Raw genomic sequence first — 11718 nt, 5'->3', positions numbered from 1 at the left:
AAGCTCTTAAACCCCCCGCTGTATTTTTAATGGGGGCAGTGACTAATTTAGCCCTACGCCACCAACCGTCAAATCAAATCTTCTGTTGGTACTTACCGAGGACTCACCTGGGCTCCATGGGGTTCAGGATAAATCTGGAGCTGGAGAGGGCCCAGAGACGGTGATGTGGCAAGCCCCAGGACATGCTGGTCCTGCCCACAGCCTTTGGTGCCGTCTCGAAGGCAAGCCTGTCTGTGGATGCGGGGCGGACTGTGGCTGGCCACGCTTGGGGAACACGAATGTCTACCCTGAGGTCTTCCCCCGTAAATGGCCAAGTCTCCAGGGGGCTAAAAATCGAAGTTCACTGCCTTCGACTTCTTGGAGGCAAGAACCCTGAATTCTAAGGGTGACGGCTCAATTTTGCCCAGCCCTGGCTAGGGTCTGCTCTGATTTGCAGGGGTGATGTGCGTTTTGTAAAACTAAATGTCCCGCCCACGTGAGACCCTTACATGAGGTGGCCCAAAGGGGAACTCTGACAGGTTGCCATCAGCCCCTCGATATGGGAGTCAGAAGATGCTGGGTATAATTGCTACAAATTCCACGCCCGTGACTTAGTATTACATTGTAATTAGGCACAATCTGTCTGCCTGTTTCATTTCCGCTCTGCAGAGGGTAATAACCAATTTTCTTGCCCCTTGTGAAAAGTTAACAAGGAAGGGCTTCCCCACGCAGGTTCTGAAGTCCTGGCTTCGTATTGGCAAGTCACCCAGGCACCGGCATGACGGCAAGGTGGGAGGACTTGTGAGACTAAGTTTGCTGAGTGGGCCCTGGGGTGCCAGCAAGGCTGGGGGCGGGGTGAGGAAAGGAAGGCAACTAGGATGTGAAATGTCAGGAAACCTCTTCTTGGCATTTACAGGTGCGGGTGGGTGGGTGGGGGCTGTGCTGTAGGCACCTCACTTGCCCCACTAGAGTGTGGCCCTGGCCATGGGTCTCAGCATGCCCATGTCCCACTGATCTCTGTGATTGGGAACGTACTGCTCCCACCTGGCTCTGCTCTGCAGCTCCCCCAGCCCTGAATCTCACGGGGTGGGGAGTTAGCCCCGGTTCCTGTCATGTCCTCTTGCCTCAGCCACAACTAGAATCCAACTCCTACCTGACGTCCTGGCCAGGTAAGGGTTAACCACTCAACCATCTGCATCCAGAACGTGGGAAAGCCAATCCCAAGGGGAGAAACAAGGAATCATCATGGATAAGCCTGCTTACCCTGGAGCTTCAGGGTCCCCCATCCACAAATGAAATGATCAGAGCATAAGGTTCCTTCTATTTTGACTTCTGTGGCCACCGCCCACCTGATCCAGACTGGGTGTGTTAGGCTACTATGTGTCCTCTTTCCCAAGGGAGGCTGGGTCTGTCCTGTGCAGGTCCCCACCCTATGGGTGACGACAGCCCCCCACGGAGCCGCAGGCTGGGGAGGAGAGAACCAGGCAGCCGATGCTAATCGCATGGATTCCCTTTATTGAACTGTACTAGTAACTGCAGTCAGATTAAGTCACATTTAAAAGCAGACCATCCAGTTGCACTGAAACCGATTATATTCATTACATAGTTTTAATCACTGTCCGGTGAACTGGCAAATCCAATCAAAGCATTAGTCTTTAATTAAAAAATTAAAAGGAAATATTCAGACAATAGCCAAGCAATCACATCACGATGCACAATTACCTAGAATTGCAATTAAAAAGTAGTTAACCGAAGGGGGGGAAAGAAAAACAAGAAAGAAAAAAAAAAAAAGAAGCAAAGGAAAAAAAATCACACTAATCCTTTTTTAAAAACTATCAATATAATACATGAAGGAACAAAGGACAATAGCCTCAAAAAGCGGGTTTCTCTAACTCTAGAAATGTAGTCTTCGGCGGAAACTCTAAAAGCACACTAGCTGTAGCAGGACAATAAAAAATACTGAGCATGGAATACTTTTAATCTCTCCCATTAATATTCATTTCCAGCTGCTTATAATAGCAGCGCCTCATGGCCAAATCATTAGAGTTTTACATCTGGGTTGCAAATGACACTTTGATTGGATGTAATGTTCAAATGGCCCTCCCCACGGCGTCTCCGGCAAGCCTTCTGCGGAGAGGTGTCCTGTCGAGCGGTCCCTCACTGTGCGTGCTGGCTCATCGTGTGGTTCTGCAAAGGCGAAGAAAGGAGACACGCATGAGGGCAGAAGAATGGAGAGCAGGCCCGTCCCCTCCCACTCAGTGCATTTACGCCGGGAGCCACAGAAAAGCATCTCGATTATTACAACACAAAATGCAACCAGGAAAAAGTGCTTGGGGGACAGAGCTGCCAAGACGCCACGTTGATCTGGGGTTCGGGGATGGGTTCCTGTTGCCGCCAACCTGGGCTCTCTAGAAATTGTGTTTTTGAAGACCGTTCAGGTCTTATCACGGGGACTGGCTATTGGGAAGGCAAGGGGGACATGCCAGGAGGTGGGCGAGGGGAGGGTGGCAGGAATTAAAAACATCCTTGCTCACCTCTCCCATCCCCCTTTCGCTCTGATGATTAGGAGGAAATTATATCCGATCGCCTGCAGGCTCTCCCCAGACCCCCCTCTTGGTCCTTCCCGGGAGCTGCTCTGAGCCTCGAGGAGGAGACAGCAGATGTGCTACGTAGCTCTCTGGCCAAGAAACACCCGAGTGGCACAGACGTGCGGAGGCAGTGGGCGGCAGCGGGGGCCTGCGGCCGAGGACTGGTCACCCAGAGGGGAGGGCGCTGAAGGAGGCGCCCTGCCAGTCCAGTCACGTGACCGTGCTCCAGCCAGAGGACCGTGTGGTTCCTCCTGAATCCACCCGGACAGCTGGGACCCAGGTGGGACCCCTCCTGGCCAAGCACTTCCCTCTCACCACAGCCCACGGCATCTCTTCCCTCGTGCCAGCCCGAGCAGACCAGCGGGGCTGATCTGTTTTTAGATGAGCCAGTGGCCTGGGGCTGGGGGTGGGATTTGGCCTCCAAGAGTGATTCTGTTTCTTTTCAGTGGTCCCTGTTCTAAATCTGGACCCATCTCATCAAAGCCTCAGGTAACATTCAGCCTCATGCCACCTGGAAGAAGGAAGCAAAATCCACCCAGGGTAGAGGAGCCCTGCTTGGAAGCAGCACAGAACCTCCAGTCATGAGGAGCGAGGTCCCCAGGGTGCTCTGGCCGTCCCCCCAACACCCTGGGTGCCCCAGCTGGGGCAGTGACTCCTCGGGGGCTGGGAGCTGCCGGCCTGCAGCTCTGCCCATGACCACCAGAGGTCAGACGTGGCGCTGTGTCTCTCTCCTGGGCTCTCAGAGGATGCCCGATGCCTGTGGCTTTGGGTGGGGGGGCTGGAGCCACCCCCACTCCGTGGCCCAGGGCCCCGATGGCAGCCTCTTCCCACTGTGGGCACTGCTGCCGCCTCCGTGGTGATGTCACCACCCCCTGCGGCAAGCTCATCACCCTGTCCCCACATAGCAGATGCCTGCTGATGCCCGCAGCACAGACAGCCAACCACCGCTGTCCCCTTTCCTTGGGCTCCTGGGTACAAGCCCCCACAGCTGGGGCTTGGCCAGCACATGCGCTGTGTGCTGTTAGAGGGACATCTCTTTCAATCCCCACAATAGCCTTACAAGGTAGGCCACGGGAAGATGAAGAAATGAGGCTCAGAGAGGCTGGATTCTGGTTCAAGGTCATCCAGCTGGGAACCAGGTGGGGCGGAACCAGGCAACTGGAATCCAAGAAAGCCAGGGCTTCAGGCGAGAAGGCAGGCTTCCCAGCACCCTGCAACTCATGGAGATCCCAGTCCACAGATCATCCACACTCCACACCGGGCATGAGGACAAACTCTGCCAGCGTGGCCTGGCACCTCGGTGGGGGTGCCATGGACCCAGAGGCACAAGGCAGGTTGTCTGAGGCCACAGATGGGATGCGGCGGTTTCCATGGGAACACCCACCCTCCAGCCGAGGCACCTCTCCCCGCACTTGTGCGAGCACAGGCAGCCAGGCCTGTGGGGAGCCAGACCCACCCTGCAGCCAAGCATCCACCTAGCTTCCAAGCCTTTGGTGAGTCAGTTGTCACCTCCTCTCACCTCCCTCCCAACTGAGCCATGCCTGAAGTCCAAGGGGCCTCCCTGTCCCTTGCCATTCCTCCCTGCAGCCCCTCGAGGCATGTCCAACCCCCCTCCCACACATCTATGTGCCTCCCAAGTACAAGATGAGCGTCCGGTGCTGAGATGCAGACAGGAGGACATCACCTCCTTTCTCAGCCCCACAGCGCTTGGCCTCGGGCTAGGCCCACGACGCCCTGCGGTGACATGGCAGGCACAGCTGCCCGGGAATGACTGGGGGTCTCACTCTGCCACCCTGCCAACAGCCAATTAACAGTGCCACGTGGCTGGTGCTCTCTGAGTGTGGTCAGGTCCGTCTTTATGCAGGGGGGAATGGGGAGGAGGGAGGTTAGGAGGATAAACATGTACAGTTCTTTTTATGTCCTCAAATGATGGTTCCTGGCACAACATAGACACCCGGTAAATATTTTTTAGTGAATCAATGGAAGAGTAAATAAACGACTCTGTGTACGGGTAGGCTGTGGGGCAAGGGGAGGGGGCGTTCTGAGCTGAAGGCCCAGCACAAAGGTATGGAGGCTCGGATGAGCCGGGCAAAGGCAGGCCCCCATGGGATGATTTCAGCAGGGGTCACATGGCAGACTGGGAGGGGGTTCGACCCGGCCGGCAGAGGCTCTGGGTGCCCCTGAGTGTGGACCGTTCCCCAAGCAGCAGAAGGCCAGAGATGATATTTGATCTCCAAAAAACCCTCAAGGACCACCCACCGCCAATGTGGGTAAAGGCGGCGGGGGGGGGGGGGGCGGTGGCGGATCCAGGGATCTCTGGATAATGAAACAGCCTCTTGCCAGGACACCAAGAACAGGGCCAGTATAACACGAGGTTCACACTGGCTCTTCCATGGGCTGCTGGCACAGAAACCCAGGAGGCGGGAACCTATGCTTAGGACCACTGGTCAGGAAAATAGGAGAATAAACGCCACTTCTCTGGTGGAAACCACAGTGGGCCTTTCCTCTCACAGAGCAGCAGGTAGCTCTTCAGTTAGACTCAAGAAAGAACCTCCCCAAAGAGAGCTCTGAGACAGAAGGCTAAAACTTCCTTCCCTGAAGTTCTACAAGAACAAAAGCCCAGGATGTCACAGCAGATGGGAATGTCGAAACTTGATGCCCCGAGGGGCCCGGGCACCAGGATGCATTCAGCACTGCGTTATTAACTACCTGCTGGATGCCCTGCTCTGGGCCGGGCACAGTGAGGGGTAGGGGAGGACTCCGGCTGGGCCCGCCCCCTCAAGGGGCTTGATGGGAGGGGGGGCAGGGGAAACTCAAGACACACGGACACCCAAACGTGTGTGCAGGATTAGTGGTGCAGATGGCGGCTCAGCGAGAGAGAAGGGTCTGTGCCACCCAGTGAGCGTGCGTGTGGCAGGGGGCGCTGAGGAGGCCAGGTGTTCGGTGGGGGGCCGGCCTCAGCTCCCCCACAGGCTGAGGGTACAGGAGCTGGAAGGACAGAGCGGGTGGCAGGGACCCGACACCAGGACTCACCCATCACCCCACGCACCTGTGCGCCGAGCGGCTCCTGGCAGAGCCACGGCCGATCGGCACAGTTGAATAAAGCCGGAGACCCGCAGCTCGGAGCTGCGGCTGGAGGGGCAGGGGCCTTCGTCGAGCTGTCTTCAAGAGCCCTGTCCACCCGCACGGCTCTCACAAGGGCATTTGGCTTAATGTCTAGTTCTCTATTTGTGCCTGTGCTATATTTAGCCCCTTCGGAGAAGGAAGAAAATCGTTTTTTAAAGATACTACCAACCCTGCAGATAAACACTTCCCAGCACCATAAAGGCCGGGGGTGGGGTGGAGGTGGGAGCCAGGAAGGCCTGGAAGACGCCCAGAGGGGAGGTCTGGCTTCCGCAAGGGCCTCTCTGCCTGCCAGGGAGACGCAGGTGTGGGCCGAGAAGCAGGTGAGAAAAATAAAACGGGGGGGGGGGGAAGGGAGGGAGGGGACAAAGGGGGGTGGGCACTGGTTTGTGGCTGAGCTGCACCCACTCAACAGAGTGCACACGGCTCTTGTGGAGAGAGGTTTCTGCTAGGACCTGTTTCGAGGGCCTAGTCCTGGCATGCTGGGCCACCTGCCCCTGGGACACAAGTTAGTGATGGGCGGGTGTGGTGGGTCAGGGGTCCTGTGGCGACCTCTCTCTGTGCAAGTTGTCTGCAGAGCGCTCAAGCCAAGAAACCCTTTGTGGCAGGTCTGCATTCATTCATGTGACCGTTCATTCATTCAACAAACCTTCACTGCATCCCTGCTGGGTGACAGCCACCATGCTTGTCGCTGGGCACGCAGCAGCAACGTGACCCTGATCTAGAGCCCAAGCCAGGGGTGTGCTGGGCACAGAGGAAACACTCAAGGAGCAGGGAGCCGGGCGCTGGACCTTCCTTCCCGAATCACAGACGCACACTTGAATGGGCCTGCCGGAGGTTCTGGCCTGGTCCCACTCTTCAGCCAAACCAGGACCATCCCTGGCTCAACCCAGTCTGTGCCTCGGCCCATCACGTGCCCCTCCCTCGTCCCCTACAGGGCTTTCTTCTCGAGGTCCTGGCTCTGTGTTCCGTCCCTTGATCCGGGACCCTGCTCGCTCTCCCTTTGACACCACCCGCCTCAGTGTCAAGGAGACCAGAGGTGCTGGCACCTGTCGGCCTGGCAGATACGGCCTGTGAAGCAAGAGGAGGCTTCTCTGCACATGCCAAGAGGCACAGACCCAGACTGGAGAGGGGGCTGCCTGCACTGCACGCCCCTCGTGGATAGCACTCTTAGCTGCCCCTCCTGGGCTCCAGCTCCTTTGAGGACAAAATGCCTGTAAAGTCCCCAGCACCATCCCTGGCCCTGAGCCTGGTCACCCCTGCCTGGGGTGACCACAGGGAGGCAGCAAGCCTCAGCGGGCTGGGAGGAGTGGAGTCCTGGGTGTGAAGCCCGACTCTGCCGCTGAACAGCCATGGGGCCTTGAGCAAGCGCCCTGCCCTCTGGGGGCTGGGGGGAGGGGCCTCTTCCTCAGAGGCCCTGAGGGCTCAGGAAATAGTGTGCATGGACTCCTCCCTGCCCGGCCAAGAGAAAGTGCTCCACAAGTGGCGTCCCCGAGAGTCTTCCTGAGCAGACAGGGAGCTCTGTGAGGGAAGGGCTGTTTGTCCCCTCCTTGGGTCCGGGACCCCCTTGGCACCACACGTGGTTCCGGGCTTGCAGTGGGAGCCACACGGAGGTCTGATGCTCTGAGCACTGCGCCTTTTACCGGCTACTCCTCCAAGGGCTGGCGAGATCTCAGGAATGCTCCCGATGTTATCGCCTCCCCACAAGCCCCGGGCCACAGCCTCAGTACCCACAAGGCACTGCTCTCCCTGCCCCCCAGGGGACAGAGTCGGGTATCCCGTGAGGAGGGGAGGCTCGTGGAGACTCCGTGGGGAAGGGAGGTGCGCACTCACCCGTGTGTTCACACACGCATTCACCTCTTCCTTCCGCGGCTGTTCACCGAGTCCCCAGATGCAGGCCCCGGGTGGGCACTGGCACGCAAAGTTCGCGGCTCCAGCCCTCTCTCTAGAGGAGCTCACAGTTCCAGGGGAGACCCTCACTCTCAAGGGGCACCAGAGAAGGGCTGGTCCCAGGGCTTGGCCCTTGCATCCCTGACAACTTAAGGATGCAGGAACATTTAGCCCCCACCGCTCGAACGTTCCACCTGTCTTCCCCTGCAGAACCCACCTGGCTTTACCTTGACCCCACATCCCCTCCCTCTGGTTCAAGGTGGGGAAGGAGGCTGCGGCCAATGCCCTTTCTCCCCACTGCCCACCACTAGGCCACTCCCGGTGGCTCTCTCGAGGCTGGCTTTACAAAGAGCTGTCTCCAGGAGCAGGGACCAAGTCCAAGAACCCGCCTTAACCACAGGAAAATGTTCCCTCTGCTTCTAGGGGAAAAGGTAGACACTCAGGCTAAATGCAGCCACATCCCAGCTAAGCGCAATTCTGTTGTTTGACCATTTAACAGACACGGAGTCTGGCCCCGTGTAACATAGTGGGCATCCAACAGGGAGAGAATAAGGCCCATCCTGGCCATTTACAAGCTCCTGGCCATAGGAGCGGGTGACATTTTATAAAAAGGGACTATGGAGAGAGGACTTCTGACGGGCAGGTGTTTAAGGAAGAAGCTGGCCTTCTAGCTGCCCATGGAGGATGGCTTGGTTTAGGGTGTGCCCTGCGGTGTGTGTGTGTGTGTGTGTGTACACATGTGTGTGCACATGAGCACAGAGAAAGTTCTCCAAGGAGAACTTGGAGGCATGGAGGTGTCAATGACACTGAAAATGATCAGAGCTACCATTTCTCCTATGCTCACTGTGCACCAGGCACTATTCTTAACCCTTAATTACACCAACTCACCGAAACCCCACAACCACTCCAGGAGTGAAGTACGATGGTTATCCCCATTTTACAGATGAGAAAAGTGAGGCAGGCCAGTGCAGAGTGTTGGGGTCCTGCAGCTGCTGACGGCTGCGCCAGGCCTGCACCCATGCAGCCTGTGTGTAGAGCACACTCTTACCCACGGCGCCGTTCTGCTTGTGAAATGCGGAGAGCACAGCATATGCTGAGGGAACAATGAATAATTCAGCTTGGCAGAAGCACAGGGTATGTGCCATGGAGACAAGCCTGGAAAGGAAGGTGGGGGCCTTATTGATGAGACTCCGTGATGCGAGACGCGGCAGCTCGCCCTTAAATCTGGGCCATGGGGAGCCATCGAAGGTATTTGAGCTGTAGAGTTACACGAAAGGCAAGGAACGGGGAGACGCTCGCACCTCCAGCCAAAAAGTTGTACCAGCAGGGCCCCCATGCTCCCCACCTCCCTCGGCTCCTTTCCTGCGTTCAGCCTCCCTTTTGCCTCCCAACACTCAAGTTATACATTTCCCTTTGGGGAGGGTACAGACGCAGGCAGCCCTGCTTCCCTCTCGGCTGTGTATCACCTGGGCAGCCCCTCTCTGCTAGTGAGCACTTATTTTTAGAAGCGTTTGACAATCGTCCAAAGGTCTAAGACGAACAGATGGCCTGTCTTAAAGGCTCGTATGTTCGCTAGTTTGCACTTCTGACAAACGGTAAGCGCACTCGAGAGCACGCCATAAACAGCACTGAATGAATACTCAGAACACAATTTAGCTAATGCACGTCATTAAAATTAGGAGTGAGTGATGGCCAAGCTTTCCTCTAAATGCCTGCCTGGTGATGCAGCTGCTCCCCTGGGGGCCGAGGCGATGACGTGTATGCACCCTGTGTCCACCCCCCCCACGGCGACCCCCCCCCCCACCAAGCCAGCATGGACACAGAGGGCACGGAAAGCTGGGCCGTGTGGAGTGACTACCTCTCCTTGGCATCGGGGTCCCTCACCCACTGGCCCGGGACACAGCCCTGGAATGTTCTCAGAGTCAAAAGCAACTCCTTCCATGCTCCGGGATGTGTGCAAGGCTTCCCCAGTCCTGTCTCCCAGACAGCGAGACAGGCTGTCGTCTGCCACTCTCGAGCAGCGGGAAGTGAGCGTCGCACCCGCTTAGCCGGGGAAGTCTGTCTCTCGGGTGAGAGCCTCTATTCATCCGGATCTCCTGGCCTGCAGGGAGATTCCAACTTCCAGGGTTGGCTTTGGGGGGATTCGCTGCTTTCTTGCAGAACCGAGAACAGCAGCAGACTCAGGGCCCTCGGAGTCCCCTGGGGGCACGTAAGGAGGAGCTATAGGACCCAGACTGCCTCTGACGGAGGTGTCCCCAGAGGGGCTGACCACTGGGTTTCTGGGGCCCCTCTCCAACACCTCTCTCGCCAGTGCCCTGCAGCACCCAGGACGCAAAAGACCCCAGCAGGTGGCCTGGCCAAAAGACCTGTTCCATGAGTGCAAAAACATCTTCCTTCGAGGGAAAATTGAGAGAAAAGTTGTCGTAGGAAAAAAAAAAAAAAAAAAAGCCCAAAGAATTCCCAAAGGGGCCGGTTTTGTACGGCTGTGCTTTGGAAATAAAAGCCACCCGAGAATAGATAATAAGGAGGGAACCTGCAGCCTTCCACTGGGAGCCCAGGCCGTAAACAGGCTCCTATTCGGAGTCACCCAACAAGAAAGGGAAACGAATAATACCCGTCTACAGGGACAGTGGACCCCCCGGGGTGGGGGCACACTTCAGAATACAAATGCGCCCAGTCGCTTTCTGGGTGGACAGCATCACAGGCCAGCAAACGGGCGACTTCAGGTAGCGGCCGCATGAAAGAGAGCGGGAATTTTGTGGCTATGTCACACCAGGGTCGCTGAGAGATTTGCCCCACCTGGGCAACAGACGCACCCTGAGTGTCACCGAGTCCTCAATAATTTGCTGCCACCATTGCCATTTCTCTTAAGGGAGGCGGGGGTCCCCAGTGGCCAGGACCCTCTAGGTCTGGGTACCTAGCACGCTTGGGACTCAAGGATTCTGGCCGTGGTGTGCAAGGTGACCGTAAGCCCCAGTGTCTGGTCCTTGGTTCCTTCCCGGTGGGGACACCTCCTGTGTCACTGGAAGGTCTATTCCAATCACATCAGCCAAGCGCCTGCTCAGAACCAGGCCCCTGGGGTATAGTTCATCTCAAATACGAATTCTGGTATGGCCTCAAAGAGCCCGAGTCAGACCCCTTAGAGATATGATTGCAGCCTGAGGCAGCGGGGCAGGAATCCAGGGCACGCACCACCTCAGAGCCTGAGGAGAGATAAACCGGACATCCTGAGACTCCACTGAAATGGCCCCTGGGCCAGAGAGGTGTCTTTGCCCGCACCTCACAGCGCACCTGTGAATCAAAGACCACACACAGAACAGTCTGGGAGGACTGAGGCATCCCATCCGTGGAGACACCAAGCTCACAGCAAAGGCAGCCGTATGGAAGAAGAGCAGGTGATATATAGGAGACCTGGCTGCGGTGGGCAGGGCTCCTCCGACCGTGTGTGGCCAGTCCTGACAGAGGCCTCCCGCTCAGGGGGCCGCGCCGTCTGTCCACCCTGCAAGCCAGTGCGGCCCAGGCTGGTGGCGAGGCAGTAAGGCGTGGTGGGGACTGTGTCATCCCACGAACCCAAGCCTTGTTGGAAAGGGGCAGGCGTCCTCATATGCGGTCTAGAAAACTAGATTAAAATATATATTTTTAATTTATTTTTTATATTTATAAATATATAATATACAAATTATAAATATTATATATAAATACATATTTTTTATATCTATCTATCTATCTAAAGATATAAAAAATATGTATTTTGTAGGGGCAGTGACACCACACTGACCATTGTGTTGGGTCCTCACCCCAGGGATAGGGCTGGGGGTCTTGCACGGTTACATTCCAAAGAAGAGGAAGGAGAGTAGACGATGAAGTTGAGGCCGCCCTGCCTGCCCGGCATGTCCTAGGTGGGTCCCCACGTGCAGCTGAATGCTCCCCGGTGAGCCAGGTGTGAGCGAGCCAGGGAACTCTCCCTCCCCAGAGCCACAAAGGAGCCCTCAAAATGGTGAGTTCAGAGAGGGACCAGGGAGCTCTCCCTCGAGCACGCCGAGAGGCCAGGCCAGGGGCGCCTCCCCACCCACTGAAGGGTCTAGATAATTACCCCGTCATGCCTTCCTTTCTCCCAAAGAACTGAGGAAGCCTCCCA

General features: G+C 56.7%; 1 protein-coding gene across 1 annotated transcript in view; it reads right to left on the bottom strand.

Annotated features, from left to right (window-relative positions):
* Positions 1-1471: 1471 nt before the first annotated feature.
* Positions 1472-11718, bottom strand: part of ZNF423 (zinc finger protein 423) — a gene marked incomplete at its 5' end in the record, with an annotated part of 329842 nt that continues 319595 nt past the window's right edge. The window contains one exon of the mRNA XM_080828089.1: positions 1472-2166. Within this exon, the coding sequence (XP_080684215.1) occupies positions 2137-2166 (30 nt within the window). The 3' untranslated portion in view covers positions 1472-2136. The remainder of the gene's footprint in view (positions 2167-11718) is intronic.

This window comes from Martes martes, assembly GCF_963455335.1.
Source record: "Martes martes genome assembly, chromosome: 17".
NCBI lineage: Eukaryota > Metazoa > Chordata > Mammalia > Carnivora > Mustelidae > Martes > Martes martes.
This window is presented reverse-complemented; position numbering and strand designations above follow the sequence as displayed.